This window comes from Pocillopora verrucosa, chromosome 1 (genome assembly GCF_036669915.1).
Source record: "Pocillopora verrucosa isolate sample1 chromosome 1, ASM3666991v2, whole genome shotgun sequence".
NCBI lineage: Eukaryota > Metazoa > Cnidaria > Anthozoa > Scleractinia > Pocilloporidae > Pocillopora > Pocillopora verrucosa.
In genome coordinates this window covers 264,534-291,142 of record NC_089312.1, presented here as the reverse complement: position 1 = coordinate 291,142, position 26,609 = coordinate 264,534, and the positions used below count along the sequence as shown (strand labels likewise).

General features: G+C 36.6%; 4 protein-coding genes across 5 annotated transcripts; 2 read left to right on the top strand and 2 right to left on the bottom strand.

The window, feature by feature from the left end:
- Positions 1 to 1,235: 1,235 nt before the first annotated feature.
- On the bottom strand, positions 1,236 to 13,068 carry LOC131785463 (major vault protein alpha). The gene is made up of 30 exons (XM_059102350.2): positions 12,942 to 13,068; positions 12,172 to 12,305; positions 12,006 to 12,072; positions 11,840 to 11,894; positions 11,504 to 11,661; positions 11,281 to 11,372; positions 10,467 to 10,536; positions 9,749 to 9,843; positions 9,456 to 9,522; positions 9,183 to 9,324; positions 8,826 to 8,927; positions 8,323 to 8,413; positions 7,684 to 7,744; positions 7,509 to 7,603; positions 7,231 to 7,315; positions 6,992 to 7,048; positions 6,824 to 6,874; positions 6,245 to 6,290; positions 6,030 to 6,109; positions 5,755 to 5,814; positions 5,576 to 5,654; positions 5,234 to 5,376; positions 4,878 to 4,978; positions 4,400 to 4,490; positions 3,191 to 3,280; positions 2,948 to 2,993; positions 2,535 to 2,599; positions 2,375 to 2,455; positions 2,190 to 2,270; positions 1,236 to 1,738 (listed from the first exon to the last, which is right to left on the bottom strand). The coding sequence occupies exons 1-30, from the start codon at positions 12,993 to 12,995 to the stop codon at positions 1,625 to 1,627; spliced, it is 2,553 nt and encodes an 850-aa protein (XP_058958333.1). The 5' UTR covers positions 12,996 to 13,068; the 3' UTR covers positions 1,236 to 1,624.
- Positions 13,069 to 13,228: 160 nt separating this feature from the next.
- Positions 13,229 to 16,664, top strand: LOC131785515 (cyclin-J). Its single transcript, XM_066168708.1, has 4 exons — positions 13,229 to 13,641; positions 14,322 to 14,609; positions 15,434 to 15,593; positions 16,050 to 16,664. The coding sequence occupies exons 1-4, from the start codon at positions 13,362 to 13,364 to the stop codon at positions 16,108 to 16,110; spliced, it is 789 nt and encodes a 262-aa protein (XP_066024805.1). The 5' UTR covers positions 13,229 to 13,361; the 3' UTR covers positions 16,111 to 16,664.
- Positions 16,665 to 17,159: 495 nt separating this feature from the next.
- On the bottom strand, positions 17,160 to 23,008 carry LOC131785514 (uncharacterized). Its single transcript, XM_059102421.2, has 10 exons — positions 22,444 to 23,008; positions 21,990 to 22,147; positions 20,687 to 21,784; positions 19,894 to 20,012; positions 19,652 to 19,713; positions 19,220 to 19,298; positions 18,979 to 19,124; positions 18,595 to 18,749; positions 17,996 to 18,137; positions 17,160 to 17,840 (listed from the first exon to the last, which is right to left on the bottom strand). The coding sequence occupies exons 1-10, from the start codon at positions 22,925 to 22,927 to the stop codon at positions 17,674 to 17,676; spliced, it is 2,610 nt and encodes an 869-aa protein (XP_058958404.2). The 5' UTR covers positions 22,928 to 23,008; the 3' UTR covers positions 17,160 to 17,673.
- A 95-nt stretch (positions 23,009 to 23,103) lies between these two features.
- On the top strand, positions 23,104 to 26,432 carry LOC131785499 (F-box/LRR-repeat protein 2). 2 transcript variants are annotated; one of them, XM_059102393.2, is made up of 3 exons: positions 23,104 to 23,337; positions 23,721 to 23,887; positions 24,376 to 26,432. In XM_059102393.2, exons 1-3 carry the CDS (start codon positions 23,211 to 23,213, stop codon positions 25,543 to 25,545), a joined length of 1,464 nt encoding a protein of 487 aa, XP_058958376.2. In that variant the 5' UTR covers positions 23,104 to 23,210; the 3' UTR covers positions 25,546 to 26,432. The 2 variants fall into 2 exon arrangements, with proteins under 2 accessions (XP_058958376.2, XP_058958377.2); XM_059102394.2 differs by having other exon boundaries at positions 23,162 to 23,308; positions 23,721 to 23,882.
- Positions 26,433 to 26,609: the final 177 nt, after the last annotated feature.

Here is a 26,609-nt window from a genome sequence, read left to right as displayed (position 1 = left end):
GATTTTCCACCGATACATCTGAAAAGGCTGAGGAGTACCCAGCACTGTAGTCAAATAAACGTAACACGGCCAAGACACCCTCGTATTAAACACCAAAAATGGAGTTTCTAGGTTTTTAATCGCTTAGTTGCAAGGGTAAGGGAATGAAAAAAGGATTTGGGAAAAATTATAAACTTCGATCGTGAGTACTCCACTGAATAAAACAACAAAATGAACATGCGGTCTCCAGAAAAATGAAGGAACTGGCGATTGCAACAAACTTTCCAAGACACTCGGTTTAGTCAAGTCTGCTCCGAAAATCATCTGAGTTGTGGGTGGATGCAATGTTTCGTTTGAGGAGAAACAAGTTATGTTTACACGGGCAATTTTTCCTACTTGGTTTCATGGCATATGCTATTAAGTAAAGTTAGTCGAATTTAGATAATGAAGTATTCATGGGAGGTAAGTTATTTTAAGCTCGCTAAAGAGTTGAAATAAGACCCTGGAAACTAATAAAATCGATGAATCAGGTTGAATTTCAAACTATCATCATAAATAATGGTAACCCGTGTTTTAGCGGTCAATTCTGGAACTTTCATTGAAAATAATGCTTGACCATAAGTCAATACAATAATATATTACTCTACAATCCACTCTAATTCGATATATATCAGTCTATAAGTGAAAAATTTTACTTTCTTTAAATATACTACTTCCTTACTCAATTTGTATTTACAGTTATTTTCCATAAGAAAATACCGTTTTGTTTGCTACATTGAATGTCTTTTACCGAATCTTTAAACAAAAGCCAAGAAATGTTTGATATGACCGTAGGGGAAAGAAGGATCTGGTGCGCATCCGAGGATTTTTTACGTATTTTTCAACATGTTGTCATCAACACCTCATACAAACGTGATGCGGAGCACGAACTTTATCACGCGCGGCTACCTCGCGTGTGATTGACGCAAAGGCTCCTGTAGGCATTAGAGAAGGAATTGTCTCAGTGTGGAAAGATGAGCTGAATATTCTTGGTCCCTTCTTTCAACTGAAATGTTCTAGTAAGCGATTTTTTTGTTGTTTAATCCTCCTTCAAGGTGTTATAAAGAAAATACTTCTAAGTTACGGTCTGAAATGTCAAATTCACGTCTCTCAGATTCAGATAAGGAAAGTGTTCATAAAAGCCGACAAAAATTAAATACAGTAATAAACGTGCTGCAGTTTAGGTGGCGATAGAAAAATCAGCAAATGACAAGACAAACCATCAACAATCTTATTTATTAAATTATTCATGTCATTAATTCTTTCCGGCGACAACTCTTGTCTGTGTAAAATGTGATACACACGTCAGGTATACACAGATCTTTTCCCACAACTATTTATTGCCATTTGAATTGTCCATCTTTAAAAGGAACTTTCCATTCGTTAGTGTGCTGAATCAATGCTTTAAAACAAAGATTCTAAATCTTTATATTTTTTCTTTTTCAAATCTAAGTCCTTTATTTTTTGGTTCCATTACTGTTTTTAAGTGCGAGTGCACAGACAGAACTTACAGTTTAAAAACCAGTCTGTTATCATATTGACGAAGAAAGTTCACCTTAAAATTACTGAGTACTGTACTGTACTCCTGAGCTCTCGTTATCGGTCTCTAGCTCATCATTGCCGGCTGGGAAAAGCCGCTTGGGGACTGGTACAGGTTGAGAGGCGTTTTTCCATCAGTAATGAGGACATTCTGTATTCCCAGTCCCTTGAGGAGCCCGGCCTGTCGATAAAACGACATAGTATAAAAGAATACATATCTATTTAGTTCGGGTCATATCTTTCCATTTACCGCGTTGCGTTGCAATGTTTATCACGCTTAAGAGAAGCTGGTAGATTTTATCAATGTTTACTCGTGGTGGAATACTTTCAATTTTTTTTAAGTGATCGTCACAACACACGCGGTAACAGAAGTAACCGGGAGCAAATCAAACCAAAACATGTGATCCGTAAAAAGCGCGGGAAAAGCACGCCAAGTCATAAACGAAGATAAGCGCGGAAAAAGTACGAATAAAGGTATTAAAATTTAGATAAAAAGAACACAAGCCCGCATATAACATCGAAGATTAAGATATTGCTTAGCAACCAAACAATTACATCTTCAAAATTATCTCCATCCGTCCTCCGCTGTTATTAAACGCTCCTAGTGTAACAGTGTAAAGTTTAAACCTCACCTCTGACTCAGGACCAGAGCGCGCAATCTTACTGATCGTCTTTGCACTCAGGGCTTCCACCATGGCGGCAAACTTGTCAGTCTACGATAATGATCGAGTTTGAAAATAAGCACGAGGATATAAATATTCTCTTGATATGAGTCATGACCACTTTGAAATTGATGCCAGAACACAATGCTACAAACCTCGATTTCTGCCAGTTCTTTGGCCTTCTGTAGATCGAGTTCATTAAGTCGCTTCTGGTGTTCGAGTTCCCCATCTTTCTCCTTAAATAAGGAATGAGAAATGATAAGATATACACGCATTCCGCTACAGTTGCATATGATCAATTATCCTCCAACTCACCATTCTTTGAGATTCTAACTCAGCAAGTAGCTCAACTTCAGCAGCTTCTGCTTTGAGTTTAGCGACTAAACACACGGGAAAAGCTACGTTAGAATCAAACATATCTGCACTTTCTATAATGTATGAGTGGTATACAGGGGGTACTATGATACACAGCCAATCAGAGAGGAGTATTTTGTACCACATGGTACAAATAAACCATTCATATGACCGGATTGGCCTCAAAGATGGTGATTTGAAATAACTCAATCTCTTTGTCATGCCTAAGTGTCAAGCAAGGATTAATACTGTTACGCTGCGCGGAAATGACGCAAGTGGTACAAAATAATCTCATCTGATTGCCTGTAGACCATAGTGCCCCCGTATACTACTCGTAAGTAAAGCACAACTTCCACGACCAAACTCGTCTATACCTTCTATTGCACTCTCCCCTTCAATGAGCAAACGTTCTGCCTGAGCCTTTTGGAATAATAAGAACATTTTTTTACTGGAGTAACGTTGATTTAAATCTCGAAGAGGTTGTTGAAATGAAACAAACAAACACGAACTTGTACATTATCGAAAGAGGCGTCATATGAAGAATTCTGAAAAGTCCCACAAAATCAGAAAATTAGCAATATCTATGCAAAGGGTGGGTATATATGAAGTTGGCTGACCTGTGCCTCAGATTTAGTTTGTCCTGAAGATTCTACTGCGGCAGTAATCGCTCTCAGTTCAAATAACTTCACTCGCGCATTTTCAGCTTCCTAATGAGAAAGACACGTTTTTAATTACCATTTCTATTTTCACAATGAAAAATGAGTACAATTAATAATGGTAATTGAACTGAGTGGAGTGCAATTTGGGCTGAAATCATACGCGTGATTTCAAATCACAAGTATGATTTCAGACCAAAATTGCACGACACGAGGTTCAATTATCACTTTATTACATCCACTTTGAAATCGCCCAAATACAGGCTTGGTCAGTTCAATTATTTTATTGATGCAGTACTGAGCCGATTTGAAATTAAATTCATCCATTTTATGGGGGGGAAAATAAGAGTTTTAGAAACAAACGTTGCAAAATTTGCCACATGATACTATTTGTCTTTTATTTTCTTGAAATTTGATAGGTTACTTTAAAAAAGCCTTGAAATCTGATTGGTTGTTTTTTTTAGTGTAGCCTTCTCATTAGCTGGGAAAAAGATGTGATTTAAAGCAAATAATGATGTGATTCGTGAATAAATCGCACCGATTAGAGCCAATCAGATTACAGGGACCACCAGTGAGTTCAAAATGGGTGTAATAAAGTAATAAATCTATTCGTCAAGTTATAAATGCATTTGTAAATTCATCCACTCCGACCCAATAAAGGTTTTAAAGGGAAGCAACCCCTCTACACTCCATTGCCCTTCTCCTAACAACTTGGTAAAAGGAAAAATAGGGTAATTTAGTATTATCAACTGAGTTGATAACGTAAATTGGCCAGCGCAAAGAGTTTCAAAGCTGACGTCTCGAGCGTTAGCCCTTCATCAGAGCGAATGGCTATTGACAAAAACACGTAATAAAAACATAAGCGGTGCTATGGCAAGTTTAAAAACATAAATTTGACTTTGGCCCTGAGAGAAATATCCAGAGAGATGGAATTTTTCTACATCACCATAATATTTGTGCACAGGAGAAGACTATGGAATCAAGAGAAATTGCGGATTAAGCGCCTGAACTCAACAAAATCTAGTCTTGAGAATCGGGAGTGGAACCCAGGCCACAATACTGGATGTAGATAAAACAGCTTCTAAACCCTTTACCATCACTGATTCGCGTAACACAAGTTTATAATAAACTGGTCCTTTACTTTGTTGTAAGCTCCTTCACTGCACGAACCTTCTCGTTAGTAAGCTTCTGTCTTTCTAACAATCCTTTCGCCATTTGTTCTGTTCTTTTAGCTTCATGTTCAGCAGCTCGCTCAATGGACCTGATATGTAAACTCTACTATGATCAGTTTCATTTTCTCCTCACACTACCAACTATACAACCATCCCATCCACTGCTAGCGATACTAGGATACACTTCACCGGCTCGTTGCTCACCTAGCGCCCACTTACAGTCAGCGTCTTTTAACCCTTTACATCTTTACATCCTTATGTATATTCTCTATACTGTTCTCTATACATTTCCTTAGTGTGGACAAGGAGAATTTTTTTAACAATCAAGAGCTCCATTAGTCGGTAATCATTTCTTTTTTCACGTGACCTTAATGATTGATTAAGGGATGTTATTGTAAGGAGAAATTAGATGCTAGTCAATCATAGGGTGTTGACGTAGAAAGTTGCTTCTTGGAAAGGAAGGTTGCTGAACTTACTTTGTAGAAATCTCAATGGCCATTTGAACAGATTTACTGAGGCTTTCACTCATTTGCAAATCCACAGGCTCGATGCTTTGGATGTCAACATTAGTTACCACCTGGTGATTAAAAAAAAGGAAAACAACTCCTAATTTTCCATTCGTAACTTGACCTCACGTATTAAAACAAGCTAGAACTAGACTTTGCCTTTTTTAGGTCAAATGTCTTCTTTTCAAGCAATTTTACAAGGAATTCTGTGCCAAAAGCGTTCATGTGTCTTGATACAACTTAACAGGATTCAAAAAGTCCCGATAAGATTATTTTAGAAGAAATCGACTTCAACTGACGACAAAGAATGCTTTTCATTCCCTTACCAGTTGATTAGCGTCAAATCGAAGGCGTTGTTTGATTGTTCCATCTTTCTCGACTCCGAACACGGCCTTCTTAATGAGAGATGTGGAATGGCGATGAAATTCATCAAACGCTACTTGTGCTACTTTTCCGCGGATTCTACTGGCTAAATATGGAGAAAGAACGCAAGTTTCTTTTAACACACATACCTTCCATTTTTATGCTTAATAAATGGTGGGCGGAGGGGGTGGGGAAAGAGCGGGAGACTTATCTATAGAAGAGTTTTAGTTCTTAACCAATTGGAAAAGCCCTTTAAAGAAATGCTAGGTTTATCTTTTTTGAATCAGAGTAATACTGTATCTTACCAACACTCTTGCAAGCATTTCCAATATAATCTGGGACAGAAAAAATTGCCTGTTCTGACTCATTATTCCCTCTCTCGACCTGAAAGTACACCAAACCAAGTTAGCCTTCTCCCAGATTCTGAAAGATGATTGGCTCACAAGTAACTGAACGTCTTAAGAGAATTCAAAAACCAAATTACCTCAAAGAAGTTGTTCATTGCAATTCTGATCTTAAGCCTAGCATGGTCAGATGTTTCCACCTGCAATAAAAATAAATGAGTATTAACAAGTGGAAATGAAGTGAAATAGAGCATTTTTCAATTGAGTGACGAAGAACCAAACCCAAAGTAATCCCGACGACCAATCAGAAAAAAGATATATTATCAGTAGCCAATGAGAAAGTGGAAAAAGGCACATTACCTGAAGTGCGGGAAAACGTAGCAGACCAAGTGATACACAGACACTAACTGCCTACCTCTATAATATCTGTTATAAAATCCGTTCCCAGCATCAGACAGATGGTTTTCAAGGCGTTTGGCTTCTTAGGTTTCCCAGCTGGTAATTTAAGTCAACAGGTTGATAAGATTACTCATGAAGGAAAATTATTTTGTGTAATACACAGAAATACTATGTGTTTTGTTGTGGTAGAGGTTTTTGAAGTGAAAGAAAAGGAATAGAAAGTTCACTCACCACTCAAGCTAAGCACATTGAAGTTCTCATGTGGTCCAAGTACAACCTGAAATACAAAAAGCACAAAAATGAACAAGAGGCTTTCAATAACCCTTTCCACCCTAAAATCAGTATGCATATTTTCTTTTCTGTTCTGTCTACATTTTCTGAGGTGCTGGCAAGGAGAATTTGTTTTAGTTGGTGATCTCATTTATTCTCATGACCTTAATGTGTGGAGAAAGATGGTTTTTTTGTCTTGTCATGAGCGTGGGACAAAGACAAAATTCTGAGTCCTCATGAGGAATCGAACCTCAGACCTTTGGATTCTGCACTCTGATGCTCTACCACTGAGCCGCAGAGACTGTTTGGTTCCTAGCTGATATTGTAAGGAGAAACTAGATGCTGATCACTCTTTGGGGTCAGAGGGTTAAATTCCATGTTACCAGCCAGAAAGGTGCTGGATAAACAAGTGAGTGATTGCTAGTAATTAGACTGCTGATGAATCAAAGTGGTTGGGACCTCCTATCAGTCATTTTCCATATCATCTTAGTCATAATGTAACAATAAATTATGATGAAAATCATTCACTTTTCTACATACCAGGTCTGGTCCAAAGATGACTCTTGCAGTTTTCCTTAAATAGTCGTACACCTGAGAAAAGCACATTAAAAATATTGCTCTCATTGCATTTCTCTTCATGTATAAGGAAACTTAAGGGCTTATGAAATGTTGTAAATATGTTTTCATGGATACCAAAAGGTGAATTACCTGAACAGCAGTATATCCTGGGCAGCGGTAAACAATAACTTGAGTCTTATCTCTTCCCTGAATGGAGAACATACATATTACAGTTAAAATATATAATATCAATAGCTTTTTTATTCCATCATTAATTTTCATTCCTTGTTCGAAGTTTTTTTTTTACAATTCAATTCTTTCCGAAAGTAAAAAAATGATTCCTTTGGTCTTTGCTTTCATGGGTTGCAAGCAAATAACTTGGCACACACCTCAGCTCTTGTGAATGAGGGATTAATAGAAGATTCAAAGTATGCCATTTTCCGAATGTCACCAGAGCCAATGCCTCCACCATTCCTGAACATTAGATGAATGAAAATGTCAGTTTCTAAAATATTACTGTACAAATACCCTTTATCATTTCAAACACAATCAGTTTGCCAGTTCATCTGATAGACACAGAAAAAATTAAAGAAGGCAAACTAACCAAGGCAAATGCATTTTCGCAGCAATAAAAAAATATAGAAAACCAATACTACGGAAGACAAACTTAAGAATATTTTCCACATCATCAGTGAGGTCCTTTTCCCATAATTCCTCATAGGCCCCCAGTAGATATGCTTGTGGTCCCATAACAGCACGTACCTGAGACAAAATAACAAAGATGAACACTGTGAGAACTTAATAATTATCAATAATTAATTAAACCAAAGGCAACTACTCACTGCACCACTCTGTGTGTCCCTAACATAAATCCCTTCATTTTCACAAAGAGGGACAGCCTTCCTATTGAAATAAATAATACAGATTAAGTCAGAATGTTAATTAAACATCTTGGAAAGATAAAAATAAAAGTATTTTGTGATCACTGCTTCCCTGCTTACTTAAGATCATAAACTATTACAGGTACTGGTAGTGGTCTGTCCTCTATTACTTTTTTCCTGATTGCCCATATAATTCATTTACAATAGTCACAAATCAATATACATGGTTTGAACCAGTAACAGTTGATCATGTGGTCTGATTATCCTGTGAAAGTAGTCATGATATGAAAAGTTGCTGGAAACAGGGGCAAGTGACATTTTGACAAACTGAGTGGATGTAATCAGGTAAAGTGAAGCTGGTGCTAGAACTTCTACTCAGACTTTTGAGAAGACAGTCAGTATCATGGACAACAGATGATCTAACCATCACAGCCAAATGGACTGTTTGGGTAGCCCAACAGTTCAACTTGCAAACCAGCAAACTACCATGTCTTAAACCATCCCAATGTTACGTCTCAAACCATCCCAATGTCACGTCTCAAACCATCCCAACTCAAGAAAAAAATGCCATCAACACTTATTAAAAACAGCTCTCCAGACCTTCTTGCTTTAACAGCAACTTCTATTGGTGGAATGTATTCAACTGGACCAAATATCATCCAGCGGTCCCCTGGAGAACGATGATACTTCTCTGAAAGGATAAATATCACAAATCAACACAGTACAGTCATTATATGGGGATTTTTAGAAAACATACAATGAACAACTTCCAGATGGTTTGAAAGGGGTTATCATCATCATGATTTGAAAAGGGTTATCATCATCATCATCATCATCATTGTCATCAGTCCTCTCCCCATCAAGTGGTGCACAGGACATTGACTAGCTTCTTTCCTTTAAATCTTCTTAAAGCCACAATGCCTGCTTCCAGCTGGGTCTAGAGTCCTGAGTTGTTCTCTCTATAGTCCTTTCCCAGGGTGATTTTGGACTGTTTTTTTTCTTGAACTCTCCAGAGTTCCCTTGAGAGTTAAGGGATGCTTCAAAGAAAAGTTATTATCCATGCATAAATCTTTAACTATATGTCATTTGTAGCAATCACTCACTCTTTGCATATTCTTCATCAAAATGATCCACTGCTGACAATACCAAGGCTTCATCTGCCTCCAGGATATAAGAATTCAATATTCCACCATCCAAATCTTCTCCTGGCAATCACAAAATTTATACAAGAATGTGTTATTTAAACAATCCCCCAATGAATTGTCACTTAATATATGACATTCCTTTTAGTGTTTGTTGCCCCTGTAAAATGATCACAGCATGCATTGCCCTTCCTAACTCAATCAGAGCTCCTTTCCTTCTTCACCAATCAACAGTGATTGATAGAATGGTGATAGATAATACCATCAAATGGTTGCTTCACCAATTTCGAATGTTTGCTTTTTAATCTTAAGAATTACCTGGATGTAAGAAAAAAGAGGCCACTCCTTTGCGAAGTTCTTTCTTGCCCAGCTGGTTACGGCCTTTGCTATCAACAGGGTCCATAACAATACAGTATTCTTTACGAGACAAAACTGTCTGAGTCACTTCAGCAACAACTTCCTGTTAATTTCAAACAACACATTAAAGGAGTTTCCTTGAATGTGCTGTTGTACTTAATTGGTCTTCAGTTTTGATAAAGAAGAATTAACAATTATAACATAGCTCTCATACTACTCAGTTGTTTACTTTACCTCAAACACTTCAGGTATATACATCTCTGTGTCCTCAGAGGTGACAAGCCACTCCTCTCCTGCATTTCTAACAAACATATTTCTCACATTTGGTTTTTAGACAGTCTGATTAATAATCTAAAGATCAATGCAAACTTGCACTTTTGCAAAAAGCAACTAAATGATTATTACAGAATGACTACAGTTATTAAAATGAGCCATAATTCATTGAGTGAAACCAAGTCTGATATCTTTACAGCTATTCAACACATCACCTTAATTTTACACTTGTCTGATAAAATATAATTCCCAACCTCTTTTTCCCAAGTGCATCAATGCACGTCTGTTTTGCTCTCATGTGCAAGGCTATTGTCTCTGTCAGAGTGTGAGCTTTCTCTACACCCACCACCTGAAGAAGAATGGAATAAGTCATCACTGACAGAAACGTAAATGATGGCAGCAGGGCAGGAGAGGAAAGGAGGGCTACATCAGCCCATTTAATGAAGTTTTGGGGGCAAAGAGCCCCCAATATCCCTACCCTCCATGTTTTAGTGTGCTCACTATTGCTTGCATAGGAGAGAAAAATTTGTTTACTGCAAAATATTAAGTCTCACTCGTTTCATATGGATTGCCCTTAGCAACACAATATAGTGATGGACTTTTTTCAGAAAAAAACTGCCTTCAATTTGGTTGTGGAAATAGAGTAAAGACACACTTAACACCCACCTGTTAAGATTGCAAAAAGGTTTACAAAAAGGTTTGGAAAACTTGTGGGAGGTTATGTGTCTCACTTTGTGTTTACTGACTTTCTACATAGTTTAAACATTGGTCACTAAATGACAAAGGAAATATTTTTCTGGTGTACAGGCTAACAGGGGCAGTAATATAAATATTATTTTTTTTAGATTATACCTATGCCAATTAGTTAGAGTATCTATCAAAAATGATGATGATGCACAAATTGCATCATAGCTATGGTCCTAATCTGGTGTCCAGTTACTCTTACTAGACAAAGGTTTGTTGGCTACTTACCTCCTCATAGGCCCCAGGCAAATAAGCTCCAAGATCTCTTATTAACCATTGCTCAGATGTAACACGATTCCTACAAAGGAAATGAAGTTAAATGAAGTTAAAACTCATATCCAAGAATGATCAAATTATTACATCATAGAAGGAATTGCTATTATCATATAAAACTTGACTAATATACAGCAAATAAAATTACTTTTGGTAAGTAAATGGATAATATATGTGATTTTGGTATACATGCAGTAAAACAATGGATAGCATTGAAGGCATGCTCTGATTGGGGACTCAAACTGCAAATATCCTTTGTCATCCACCTCAAAGCAACTTGCACGAGATTTGCATCTGAAAATTTTGTAACCATTGCAGGAATAAATCAGGTAAAATCATCTAGTTGTGCTTTATTATCTCAATGTTTCAGTATACACCAAAACAACAATTAACATTAGTGGCTAACAGTGGATATTTATCTTGATGCTTAGCAGCCTGGTAAATATACACCTCCACTTTAGTGAATAGTTTTTAATACTAAGGTAAATTTTATTCCCTCCATCAAACTAAAAACCAATGAACAATTTGATTAAATTCTCACAGGTCAATTCTATACTGACAATCATAATGCATTTAAGTACAAGCAAGCAAATCTCAAAACCACAACTTACTACCATAGCTATTCCAGTTCAGTTTCCTGATACCAAATTGGTTTTTCCTCGAGAAAATTTCTCTTGTTTATGTTTACCTGAGTTCTACAGTTACTAACTATATAAAAATAGTAACCAAGGTTTGCTTTGTTTACTCTGAATTAATTCATTTAACTCACTTTCCTGTCTTATCCACTAATCCCTGACTGGCCTTCAGCCGCAAGGCTTCTCCATGTTTGATGATACAAGGTCTTACTCTTTTTTCAATTTTCTGCAGGAAATTACAGCCGTTTCTGACGTTAAATAGACTGAAGGAAAGTCACCCATAACAAAGCTGTTTTCATAGATAAAGGTTAAAATAAATTCCTTAGAAATAAGTTGTTTCATTTAATATTAACGTACTGCATATGGTGTTGGTCTGTAAGTCAGAGGTCCCTCCAGCTGCCACATATCTCCTGCCTTTCGCTCCTCTTCACCATCTATATGATCTACAATGGCTTTTAACTGAAGACCTTCATTGGGTCCAATAACTGGGAGAGCCTTGATTCCAGACTTACCACCTGTGCAATCAAATTAGAAAAGGTAACTAATTTTTAATCAAGGATTGTTTGCCTCAGAGGAATCACCTGTCCTAGCACCTCTGTACAATTGTACTCCAAAGATATCACAAAGTACTGTCCATAATGTAATTTAACATACACATTAATATGAATCTAAATCAACAAACTGGACACCTACCAGACATTTTTCTTGCTCCTTCAATGGCTTCACCAGGATAAAGAGGGAATGGTTCCTAAACGATAAAAACCACAAAGTAAAATTACAGGCTTCTTTGATACCCAAATGCATTAAATCATAAAGAAAAATATGAAGAGTCATCATTTGTAACAGAAACTATTTAAACCTTGAAAAATCTCATTTCTCTGTGCCCATGGTTCAAGTCACACTGTTTTCCTGGTTCACAAGGCTGTCTAAAATGTGCAAGAGAAAATGCAGTTATGGTTTGAGATCACAAATATTCTGGGAGATAACTGTAGAAATAACACAAAAATATTTTTTTTAGGACTCACTTGACTGGGTTTTGTATGACACAGTAATGACCTGGTGGAATGACAACAAATGGCAAAGGACCAGCCACTAATTGGTGATTATCCTGTAGAATCAAACTCTTTGGACCCACTTCCAGTACAGTCACATTAGTGTTCTAAAAATAGCAAAAGGACTCATAGGATGAAGAAAGCCAACTGACTATGTAACTAGTTACTTTCATATCTGTCTTAGTTTGATTTCATTCTCGGTTCACTTGTTGTTATCAACTTCAGCAGGGTTACACCCCCAGGTGTGACGTGCAACACTATTGACGTCACGAAAACTGTTTCACTTTCCCAGGTGAGAAGAAAGAAGAAGAAGAAGAACATTTTAAAAACAATACGAAGAAAAATATACTTAGTTCAGAAGATATTTGGTAGAGCTAATGCATTCAATATCTAGGAGCATTTAACGTTCAAATCCCCATGGAAAAGTGGAATTGGTAACTTTAACTGATAAGCTACGTAAAATTATGCGAAATTGAAACTTTTCAAAATTTCAGAACATACATTTCGATTTTTGTCGAAATATTGTGCTCTTTTGCCCTTAATAGCTGCATCAACTGGCAAAACGGAGAGATTGACAGAATTAAAATGTCACTACTTAGATAAAAACCATTTGGAATCATCGACGATTAGCAGCTGAACATTTTAGAACTTACAAACTCCCTGATGAATTCCTCCCCATAGAAGAACAGTTAGGAGCGAGTCATTGAGCAAATAATCCAAATGCATAACTACGATGTACCTACCAGATCTAGAAGATGAATATATTGCATAGGCTGAATCCGGACAATATTACTCATTATTCTCCTCTTGAATCGATGTAATTGAGAGAGGTCACCACAACCCGTCCGACTTGAGCAGAGAAAACGAATGTTATGCAAATCTTATAGAAAGTTGTTATTTCCAGTCTCTCGTCGTCTTCTCTGGGGTCCGCCACGGTTACTCCATATTTGGAGTGTTTGTTCCAAATATGGCATTGTATAGAACTCCCGCTTAAGTCCAAAATTGATACTTCGCGTTGCATTACCCTAGAGGTATATTGCTGGAACTCGAGTTCCGTTTTGGAATTTAGTTTACATTGAAATGCTAAGCACTGGAGAACTACTTAGATAAAATACAGTGATCAGGATCTTCTTTGCTGCCTCTTAAAAGCATATTCCAAGACGATGATGGTGGAAAACGAATGGTGGAAATCGCAGCTCGCTCTGGAAATACACGACGTTCTCCGAGAGAAAGAAACCAGATTGCCACCTTTTACTTCATCTTCACCTCAGTTAAAACTCAGGCGTTTTCTTGTTGATTGGCTTGCTGTATTCTCCGAGAGGATTAAAAGTTCTCATGGTGTGCTTCATTTAGCTGTGTATTATATGGACCTCTTTATGGATAAATTTGACATAGATGAACGCAAACTTTATCTTGTTGCGTTATCATGTTTGCTGCTGGCAGGTAAGTGTTATACTCCAGGTGCCTGCTTAAGGTAAGACTCCAGCACTCCTTTCTAGCATTTAGAAGAAACGGTCATCGGAAATAAATTGTTACATGTCGTATTGTGATGCTATAATATGTAAATATATCCAAGTTTGATAAAGTTGATCGTGATTTCCAAAAAAAATTATTGAGCTTACGTACCTTACTGAGAGAAATTGTTTTGTTGCTTCATAGATCACAATAAGAAAAGAAAAACTTTGAGTCATATAGTCATAGATTTAATTAATCATTTTGATGCCATGTAAACCAACTTCTGTGAAGATCTTACGAACGGAACCCTCTGAACCTTCGAACAAAGCGCGCCTTTCGACCTAATTAACATTGTTCAATAAGGTATTCGTTTTTCCCCTTGGGGGAATTTTTCTCCGAATTACAAAATGTTTTTAGGCATCTATTTTTTTTTTCTCTTTGGCAGAGATTTTATTGGCAAACTTATTATCGCTTTTTAATAAAATGACATTAAGTTGCTATAAGAAGCAGATAAGATTTAACACTTCGACCATTTTAGCCAAACGAATTCAGAAAATTCCAACAAAAATCTCAATTTAACTTTGGTAGAGGTGTTTTCTAGTGCTTTCCACCCGGAAAAATGATGTATTTTAAAGTTTTGACCATGCGTTCTTTTTTATTTTTAACAGCAAAGTTTGAAGAAAATGAGGACAAGATACCAACCATATCAACACTGAATGCCTACGTTCATAACCTGTTCAGTGCACCAGAATTTCATCAGATGGAACTCCTGCTACTGAATTTTTTCTCATGGAACTTAGATTTACCTACACCTGTACACTTCATGGAATACTACTTGATTCATGCAATTTCAGCAACAGACTGTCAGTCTAGTGGAAGAAGTCTTGAGGATAACACCAAGCCAATGGCTTATACCAGGAAATATGTGCATTATTTCCTGGAAATTGCTTTGCAGGGTAAGATATAATTTCAAAAAAATATTTGGACTAACCCTCAACCCTTTAAACCTTTTGAGTGACCAGCATAAAGTTTCTCCCTACAGCAATACTGCTGAATCATTGATTACAAGCATGATAATAGAGGAAATGGTCACCAACCTAAGAAGCTTGGATTAATAAACAAATTTTCCTTGTTAGATCCAGATGAAATTTAAAGAGAAGAGTAAGGAGAATGTGGGTACTGATGTTAGGATGCAAGGAGTTATAGGTTGTCTTCACACTTAATGCATCTCACATCCCTTGGTCCCACAAGTTCAAAATTTGGCATATTGAAAACTTCCTAGTTGACAAAATGTGAGCTTATCATAACACTTCGCCCAAACATTAAACCATTCCAAAATGGAACAAAAACAAACAAGCAAATAAAGTGTGTCCTTCCATGGGTTTAGGTCCCACTTATATGGCTACATTTGTATATCATGACAGTGGAGGGGATTTTCCAGTGAGGTACAGTAAGGAAGTATTACTAATTTATAGATTTAGCCAAGCCTAAAAGCGGAGCTCACAATTTTTTTCCCCACACAACTTGTCCCAGCCAGGACTAGAACCCAGGTTGTCCGACTCGGAGCCCAGTGCAAACCACTGGACTTAACTGAGCAAAGCCGTGGCATTGGCGTGCCCATGGTACAGTTGACCATGCATGTCAAAAGTAGCACCTTGTACGGTTGTACAACCAAATTTTTTCAGCTTGATGGGTTACTACTATTTTGTATAATTATGGGGCTACGCTCTGCGAGCTCCGCTATTATTTGCCTAACTATTTCCACTGTTCTTCACTTTAGATCATTCATTCCTAGCATTTCCTCCCTCGGTGATAACATCAGCAGCAGTAGCTGCATCACGACTGAGGCTTCACCTCTGCCCATCCTGGACACCCCTACTGATCAAGGTTACATCCTACACATGGGAGCAGATCGCACCCTGTGTGCACATTATGTTAAGGTACTGGAATACATAGACTTCAGATTTAAAAAGAATGGCAATATCTATTACAATTTAAAGGTGGTACTTCAATCCTTTAGCTTGGTGAAAGGAAAGAGTAATCTGATTTTGTATCTTAGTAAAAGAAAAAAAAGAAATTTAATTCATTTTGAATTAACAAGGCAGCTAAGTAGCTAATGTCTTCAAGAAATAATTAATTCAAACAAATTGTAAATAAACATTGTAAACAAACATAAACAAAATATTCAAGATTCCCAATTGGTTGGAAGCAGTCCAGTTGGCTATATACAAATTGCAGCAAAGGAGTTGAACTTGAGGCAACCAAGAACAAATCCAGTGAAAGACAGGGTAGAGGGCTTGAACCAAGGACCACTTGATTACAAGAACAGTGCCCCAACCACTTAGCCACCCTGCCTCCCCAAACATATTGACACATTGTATTGTTTCTGACTTTAGAGCACATGATGCAGATGAGAAAGCAATGTCACAACAGAAAGCAGTTAATGCCAAAGGATGAAAAATCTTCATTTCCTGGAAAGAATAACAAGCTGGACACACATAAATGTATCTCAGGATTCATATAAAAAACAAGCCACTGGTCTGAAATATAAATTGCTAAAAATATCAGCTGCAATAAAAACCCCTTTCAGTCCACTTGGTAAATGAAAACTGGCCAGCAAGAATGAAACAAAATTGCTTCAAGTGACAGTCAGTAATTAATGATTTTGATAAGAATTTGACAAGGCAATAAACTTTTCTATGTCCAAAGCTTCTCGAAGTTCATAGGAGAGCTTGCCTCTGCCTTGTTTAAAACCTTCGTATCAGACTTGCAGGCTCATTTAAAAGTTCAATACTTTTCAATGCCAAGTTCAAAGTGCATTGTTTCCAACATGTATGAAAGTACTTGAACCTCTAATAATATCAATTCTATAAAAATATTGCTGGCTTCCACAGGGTGTGAATAAACTATTTCCATACTATCATTCAATCTGTACTTTTTATATTCTAGTCTAAGACAATTTTTTCTCTATTAAATAAATAGAAGTAAGCTGAAATTCCAAAAACAGAGTACAATGGTAATATTTAATGGAATATGTAAGGTAAAAAAACTGACTCAGAATTCAGTTTACACTTTGATTGTCACTCAATTTTTTTTTTATTTTAATTTGAAAACTACATGGTCTTGCAGATGAAAAGTAATTTTAAGTAGAGATGGTTGTGAACCATATAGAAACTGAAGGCCCAGTAACTTTGCAAGAAACAAATATGATTTTACAATACAGTCCTTACTTTTGGTCCTAGGTTGTACATGCTCTAAGGGCCTGAGAAACTCACACAACCTTTATAATTTTGCTTTTACCAACAAAGTTGTTTATTTTCCACATAGCTGAACACAAAATCAACTTCCAAATGCTAAATCACTCCACAAGCAAAGTTCACATGTTCCTGCAGATCAGCAGGTTATTGGCTAATCTCTTAAAAAGTTCAGATACTCTAGTCTAGTATGAAATTAATTGTGATCTGAAGATAAGCCAACTAGAATCATTACTGGCACTGTCCTTCTAGTCTAAATTGTGAGAAAATTACAGTGATTTACAGTCAAGTATGATTTTATGTCAGTGATGTATAAATAAGTACATGTAAGTATAAGTACAATAAGAATATATATATATTTCACTTCTGTGGATAAATAAGAGTTCCTTCATTCACCAGTTCAAATAAGGCTATCTGAGTGCATTTAAAATAATGAAGCATCAGAAAATCAACTGAGAGCTTAAACTTATTAACATAAAAGCAGCTACATGTAGCTTCAAATACAGAAAAAATTATGCTTATCCATATGTGCTGTACCTATATTTGAATTATATCTTGAGTACTTACTGTAAACAATTCTCAAGATTGATGCAACAAAATACCCATAAATAATGGTTATAGAAAAATACTACTGTACAATTTTTCATTTCATGGGAATTACAAAATACTTAACATTTTGTAGGCTTCATAGACGATCATCAAATATTATTTCTCTCTTTTGGCATGTTCTTTGACAACCTGCCATTAAATTAAGACTTAACATTGCTCAAAACTTTAAGGAATCCTTCGATAACCAGCTGTTGAAGATGGCCTGCATCTGAGCCCTTTTTTCTGCGGAATGGACATTAACAGTAGGAATGATCCTCTTTGGCTGAAGAAACTTAACAAATCTCTCCAGTTCCCTGAAGCTGCTATGCTCACTATAAGGAACACCTAAGCATAAAGACGAAGAAAACAACAATATAACAAACCCTAGGAACTACATCATTGTCAGTAATGAAAAAAACTGACTTTAGGAGAGGAGTGAAGTTGGGTGGAAAAAACAAGATGGGCTGAGTAAGTTAAATCTAGCATATCACTGTACTTACCATATATTGTCACATTTCCTCTCTTGGAAGGTTTAATCATCGACAAGTCCTCTTGCTTTTCACTGTGTTCCCACCCAGTGGGTTTAAATGCCAGGAGTTCAGCATACTGTGACTTATGAGCCCCCAAATATGTTGTTAGATTCTATCAATAAATAAAATTGATGATGAAAATATGCTTTGAAATTATATTCCATCTTAAACATCTTTCTATATGTATCTTATTTTAATTTGAATACTTTGCAACTGATAAAACCACAGCAGAGACATCTAAAAAAATATCTGGAGTTCAGAATTTGTTTCACTCATAACATCAAATTCTCCTTACTGTCTGTGACACAATTCTTATAATATCAGCTCTGAAAATTGGGTATTGGATCAACTAATAATCCCCTGATTAATACTTTTCTTTACCCTCATAACTAGTGTACTTGATATTGTATTGATATTGTAAGGAGAAATTCAGTCTTTATCAGTCATGGGAGTTAAAGGGTTAACTGAATACATGTTCTGTTTTCCACCATAATAATAAATTTCAAGTTGCTTTATCTTAGCCATGAAAGTGAAGAATACAATTTCAGCACTAAAAATTCATCTTTTACCTGCAGCGTTAGCTTTGCCATTGGCAACACATGAATTCTTCCCGCCTTCCAGTCAGTTGTGATCAGAGAATTTATTTGATTGGATTCAAGACAGTCCAGAACCTTTTTCTTTTGTTTTTCTACACAAACTTTACATCCAAGTGCTTCTGCAATGGCTTAACATAAACACAAAACAATATCAACAAACAGTTCCCATTTAATTATTGGTGCCAATGATAGTTAAGCAACAAAATTGAATTCAATCTTATTAAAAAGTGACTATCACACAAAGCCTTGATATTTGCTGAAATTGTAGAATCGCAGTCTCCTGTGTCTGAATTAAGAATTCTCTCCTCTGTACCATCTCACAAAAATATATTAAACTGAGATTTTAAAAGTCCTCACCAAGAAAGACACGTTCTTTCCCAATTGTATATGAGCCACAAACTATCAGTGTCTTTGGGTTTTGTTTGCATGCTTGCACAGCTTTTGAAACAGCAAAGTTGATGGTTTCCTCTTGAGGAGGAAAGGAGTAATTTGGATCACAGTACCTGAAATGTTTTTAAAAAAACAAGTTGTAAATACTGAAGATTATTCCGTAATTACATAACAGATCGAAAAAACATGTCAGTGTAGATGTACTTACGTGGTGTCAAGGTACAGGACATCAATCTTACAATGTAACTCTGGATACCTTTCCATTTCAGGAGAGGCTCGAAAGTCACCTTAAAAATAAATTAAGTAATACTTTAAAATGTACTTGAGGAAACTTCCGCAGGTACTGTTGTCACAAGGGATGTAGAAAGTGATACTTTGATTGTAAACTGACATTCTTTAGCTGGGATGTCATGGACTGTTCAGGGTCACATTCAAGACATGACATTGTTCATCAATTGGTTGGTTATGTCATGAGAGCAATCACCAAGCATGCTGCTTTGTACGTGGTACATAAATGACAGCATGATGAAAAGCTACAATCTTTGTAAATCTTACAGTAGAATAATTGCATTTTTGAATACTTACATATCACATGTGGCAAAAGTATCTTAATTAAATATCAACCAAAATGAAGCTAAACCTGTGTGTAAGTAAGTCTGGCCAGAAGAGAACTGGAACACAAACAATACAGCTCCAGGGCAACTGAAAAAAAAAAAGTTCAATGAAAAATATAGGCCATGTTTTGCTGAGAATGCCACTCAAAACAGATTTTATCCTTCTATCTAAGTCATTATGAGTCATTATTTTAATTACTAAACATATTTCACTTAAAGTAATTTTATTAATTTTAAAGTGATAAGTAACAAACTTAGTAGTCCCTACTGGTTTGCCTCCAGAAGTGTAACTTGAACATTTTCCACAATGGTTGGTGCATTCATGGGAAGTGGATGGACAAACTCTTTTTTAACACACAGCTTGGATATCACCAGATTTGCAGTGATCTTAACAAAAAAATTATAAGTGAGCACTAATTCTTCAATCAATTACTGGCTGTTTTTATCAAATAATATACCATAGTGGAGTTATATTACCCAATTATGATTGTCTTCTCTAATTGTCTGAGTGAGACCAATTCTGAGAGAAATTTTTTATTGACAGTTCAAAAATATGAGCATATGTCTTTTCTAGAATCAAGTGAAGAGTTGTTTGTCAGTTAAGGCTTTGGAGGTTTGGTATGTGAAAACTGATTGGTCAGTTCTGCCGTTGTTCATCTGGTTGTCAGAGCCAAACAGTGTCAGTAAGTTTCAAACTATCAGCAAAGTTGTGTTGATGTTCTAAATAAGAGGTTTATAAGGTGCAGGTAATTGTTAACATCTGTCAAAAAGGAGTCTGTTCTAAGTTAATAAACCAGCTTTCCAAAATCTTTCACAAATCTGATCATCATGCATGACAAGGCTTGTAGCAATGAGATACATAAAAACAGAACCCAACTATAATATTATCCTTACTATTATTAAGGATATACTCTCCCACCGATGCAGCACCACAGTTTCTTTAGAAACTTAACCCCTTTATATTTCATTTGAACATCAAGAAGTTATCATTTCTGATCGAGTAACCTCATGATTAGGGTGCCCTCCCACATCAAATATTAATAAACCCTACAGTCTATTACCTTGCTACAATAGATTGGATTTTTGAATTTCCCATTCAGTCCCATATAGTGATCATAATGAAAATGGCTCAAAAAATAAGCATGACAGCCAGGAATGTTGCCATAGCGAAAAGCATCAACAGTAAAGGCACTGTTAGGGATCTTCTTGTAGAATGGACAACTGCGTTGAGTCTGGGTTCTATTACTACCAGCTAGACCTTCACTTTGACTTGAACTTTGACCTTCAGTTGTAAATTCTGTGTTTTTACGATCATTGTTGAATGTTTTTCTTGTTGCCCAGTGACCCTGTCTTTGGGATGCAGACTGTGATTGTGAAGAGTTTGTTATTCTGGCACCATTCTGAGAAGTTGTTATATTTTTTGCTGGCTTCTTCAGTGGTTTCAAGCCAAAGAACACTCCTATATCAGTTTGTTTCAGAGATGTCTTTGATTTAGAGGCTTCCTTCCCTTTTCTGACAAATGCCAAAATTGACTGTTGTTTCTGGCCTATACTTGAGTGCTCACCCAGATTATCTTCTTTGACATTAATTTTCTTTACATCCAAAGGATGTGGACTTGGTGTAAAATTTACCTCAGCCTCATTTGTATGTTCACTTGTTTTACTCTTTTTCTCCACAACTGAAGCAACAGGTTGGATAAAACACTGCTTGGGCTTATCATACACATCAACACATTCAAGACTGTGATAACTCTGTTGGTCTTTTGTTAACTGATCTGCTGCATAAGAACTTTCACACAAATTTTCCAAGACTTCAAGATCTCCAAACAGATCATCATCAGAGGACATTTGAAAATCTCCTGTCTCAACTTTGGTCATTGAAGCCTCACTTTGTAGAGGCAAAGAATGAGATTTGCTAGATTCTCCAAGGTTTGAATGTTGTGGGGAACTATGAATATTGCATAGTAATTCCTTTGATGTTTTATTTTCATCTAATTGTACTGCTTCTATTGCTCCATTTGCTCTACCATAAGGTAAACCTACTGTAGCACCAGGGCTCCCAGAAGATTCACACTCATCTTCATCTTTATGGAGTGATTCAGACAAAAATGGTTTTTCTGAAAAGTTCAATTGTCTTGAAGACTTGATTGCTCTTTCATGCTTTTGTTAAGGAAAGAATAAAAGTTAGTTCCAATTAGTGTCAACACCAATAATAATTCATGAGAAAGTCTGATAGTAAGAGTTTTCATGCCTTAGATATAGTTTTAAACTTACCAAAATTATTTCAGATTCCTTACTAAGTTTATGCCACAGGAAAAGAAATGATTTAGAGTTAAAAGGTCTTTACAGTATGTCAAACTCTTACTTGTTTGTGCATCAGATTATCTATGTTTCCACTACTTTCTCCCTCATCTCCTCTGTATATGTGACCATAACTCCTGACAGAAGCCAAAAGCTTGTGAGAGTATCTTTCATAATGAGGAGAAAATGTTGATCTGCAGTGGACACCTTCAGGACAATCACCTAACAAAAAAGAAAGGTTCTGTTTTATATTGATTCAGTTGTTTACGTATCGGATTTGTTTATCTGAATCAGTGAATAAGTTTTCCTATCCTTGCAGTCAAATGGTCCCACAAGGAAATTTTACCTGATGCAAATCCACGTATGTCCTGAGGTTCTGCATAGAGCAAAGTTAACAAGTAAATTTACACATACTTCTGGCTGGGCTGACTTATAGAGGGTATAACTGTTTAAACAGCAGTGAAATATTAATGATATTGTTCTAACTAAATCTATTAAGCTAAGTACGCTTTAATTACCTATGAAAGAATATTTCCTTCCCAAGCAATCGCTGACGTGCCACCCAGGAGATTCTCCAACCAATGCAACGAAAGGCATCTGGCATCTAGGGCAGTACCCATCTACGATGCTCTTTTGAGGTGTGATCTTGTTGTCAACCACAGCTGAGTCAACTTGGCTTCCAGATAATTGGTGACTGAAGGTTGAGTCCTCATCATTCAATTCCTTGCAACTACTGGAGGAATCTTCTCTCTTGCGTTTTAGTTCCCTCCCACTGTTCTTTATGATTGTCTGAGAATTATCCGTCTTTGTTTTCTGTGAGACTTGCAAACGACACCGTCGTTGAGGTTTGTTCAAATTATTGGCAGTGCGCTTTGATTTTGGGCTTTTGCGCGGTAAATTCGTTGGTTTTTCATCTCTGCGTGCCGACTGTCCACGCTTTCTTTCAAGCTGCTTTAAGGATTTTTCATCCCAGATATCATCTTCCTCCACCTCTCCATCCATGCCGTACAAAGGTGATATATTATGTATATTACAGCGAATAATCTGCGCTGAGTTAAAACCGTCAAAATCGCTCCGCGTCCACCATATTTAATTAATTTGAAACACTACGTGTACGATACTTACACATAATGTTCTCCATGACGATAACCGCTGGATAGAGCATTGTTGCAGTGATCAACAGATTACTTCACCTCTTGCAATCTTAAAGCAAGAGAAGAGTTAATCAATTTCAAACGGACAGTGACCGTTTTGTACATCCCAAATCTTTCAAATTAGGTTAAGAATGAGCATGCAAACTTTAGAAAGATTTAGCCTCGAGAGTATCGCGAAAGATATGAGCCTGTGGTGCAACGCATCGATCGCAGATCTTAATCGGTTCAAGTATGTTCTTGGTCCGTTTGATGGCTTGAGTGAGTTTAACTGCGTACATGTACTTTGAACTATTTTAAACGGTTTTGTAACCCAGCACTTATAATTATTTTAGTTGTTTTGAGGTAACATGCACGGTAATGACTTAGGCCATACTCTGTTTGTGGTCGAGAGTCAACTGGGGTTCTTGAGGAATGGGGCGAGGAAGGTGGAGTAACTGCATGAATCTCTCGTGTCTTTTTCCTAGTTTCTTATGGCATGAATTAAGTAGTGAGTCAGACTAGCGGGATTTGAAACTTGGAATATAAATGATAAATCGTTGAACTGTGATATTTATGAATGAGGGCCTGAAGCCTTCCTTAGCTTTAAAGGAAGATTTTTGGTTATCCAAACATTTACTTGATATGTTGTTGTTATTTTGTAGACTCTGGCCTTATTCAAGAACTTTTGAATATTTTGAGTCAAAAGAAGCAAATTAAAGTGTGTCACCTTCATGTTCTTCTCCACTCTAATGTTAAGCATGTGGATTTGAGTGTCTGTTCCTCACTCATCAATGATCAGATCATTTCTGCTGTGGGATTTCGTTGTAAGGTTTGTATTGTTTAGTTATCAGAGAAAACATGATGATTGTTATTAGGATATAACAGCTTCATAAAGAAAATTTTACTGGTCAATAAATCCTAAATCCTCTATTAAAAGGTTTATAAGCATAATGACTCATTCTTCTTTATAAAGAATATAAAGCACATGATGCTCTTGACGCTTATTGATCATAGCAGTATGCAGGATGGATGTCATACACAAACACAGTTTTTGACCTTACTTTTCCAAATTTACAGTAACTGGATGAAGCCTTAGTTTTAAAGGAAAACAGTTGAAATTATCTAGGACTTCAGGAAATTTCTTCAACATACCTTTGTGAAAACTGAGCTAAAACGTTCCTTTTTTGAAAAGAAATTGTCTGTTAAGTCGAGTCAATGCTCTTAGGAAGGTGTGTTAAGCCATCTTAGGGTACTTTCATTAGTGATTCTTTGAATTAAGGACTAGAATTATCTACAGATTTTATTGTCTCTCTTCAGAAAATTACACAGCTCTGTCTGAAGAACTGTTCACGCCTCTCAGCAAAAGCATTGAAAGAGATTCCTTCAGACTTACCACGTCTTCAGTCCATTGATCTCAGTGGATGTTTGGCTTGTACAGATGAAGTGTTAAACTTACTTGGAACATCATGTCCTGAGCTGACAGTATTGCGGGTGGAGTCATGCACCCTTCTCACAGATGCTGGTATAGATGGTTTGTGTGGAGATGATAAAAATCCAAAGTGCCAGAGGTTAAAAGAAGTCAACTTGTCATCAACTGGCGTAACCAGCTATGGAATACAAAAACTATTGAACTCTCAACAAGAAATACAAAAGGTGTCTTTTGCAATGACAAACTCAGTTGATGAATTTGACATAAGTGCTCCAAGCCTAAAACTTGTTTCTTTGGATTTGTCGTACACATTTATCACAGATACATGCATGAAAGTTCTCTGCAAGAGGTGCCCCTTATTATGTGAGCTATCACTTAACTGCTGTACTTCACTCACAGCAATGTCTTTAGAGTTCATTGCTTCACTAACCCATCTGAAGGTTCTGCACATTGGTGATAACAAGGCAATGAAATTTCATCCCCATATTGCACAATTCTTGGTCAAAGCTGGAAATTCGTTGATTGTGCTGGATATTTCTGGAATGGATAGAGTGGATACTGAGATCATTGGGGTCTGCTGCAGGTCCTTACAAACTTTAAATATGGCAGACTGCACTGAAGTAACTGGCAGTTACATACGTGTTTCAACTTCAGAGGAAAGCAAATGGATAACCTTGACACAAGCTTGCCCAAAGTTGTCTATTCTTAACCTCCATGGCTGTCATTTTTCGCATCACAAATCACTCACAGAACATCTCTTAGCCATTTTCTCCAAGTCAACAGAATTACAAGAGCTAGATTTATCTGGAATTGAAAAACTGAGTGACGGAATCATTTTACAGTTTATACAGTCATCAGGTTTATCACTTTTGAGGTCTGTTAATCTTTCAATGTGCAGTAAAATATCAGTAGAGTCAGCAAAATTGCTTGTTAAAACATGCAAAGGCCTCTCTCAGTTGAATCTTTCACATTGTAAAAATATTTCTTTGCGTGATGCTGAGAATTTAAAGAAGGTAGTTAGAGACGCTAAAAGTACAGCAAAGATTGCCTGGATATAACGTTCATATATAAGTTTTATCATCGTAACATTGTGCTACAAATTTTTTTTTCGAAATTTTTTTTTAAATTCTTACTCAGAAGTCTTTTGACACTTTGGAAAAAATTAAAAGAATCTGCCGATTTTATTTTGTAGTCAAAAACTGTTAGAGTTTATCGCAAAAAGGAAAGAAAAAGGAAAAGATAAAGTCGATTTCAGGCACAATTTTATCCTCCACACCTGGCCAAGAGGGTTTACTTTGCATATTAATGTTAAAATCACAAAGATGAGACGAAAATCGCGCGCTAGATGGTTTGGCGAGTCAATTGCGCATGGAAAATATTATGAACTGAGCAAGACACCGTCAAGTTGTTGTTTCGCTTCGTTCGTCTTACAAGAAGAAGAAATTGTAATTTTTGAAATGAAAGATGATACTGAAGCTAAACTTTGATGTATGGTGCCATCTGAACCTGACAACTGCTAAGGGGCCCGTGCAATATCATCTGCAATTTGCATTCGATATTTCACCAGAAGATCCCATTTCAGACACCGTGTCGATGAATACAGTTTCTGTACAACTTAAGAGATCCACATACTTTTATTAGTGGCTTACATAATCAAACCTTATAAAATTTAGTTATGCCGAAATTTAGACGAAAATAAGGTGATTTACAATGATCGGAGAAAACTTTGCAAGCCAAGACCGCAAAACGTGCGAAATAACGCTGTCAATTTCCAGAATGTGCTGATGCCTTCAATGTGGGTAATAACGTTATTACCATTCACAACTAAAACGGGTAGCTGTCTTCAGAGAAAATTGCCGAAATGACTTCAGGCGAATTGTTTCTTCGGCGTATTTTTGCCCAATTGTTAGGAACCGTAATAACCAAAGACGTTTACTAAACATAACTTGTCTAAATATTTGATGTGTCAAGTCGTTGCTTCTCAAAATAATATTGATTCGATTAGAAAGGTGAGTTATCCGCCAAGCCAACACAAAACATAAAGACCTGTCACAGATACTTGACAGAGTGACATTCATTCGGAATGGGTTTGCATAAGCAACATGATATATCTACCATCTGC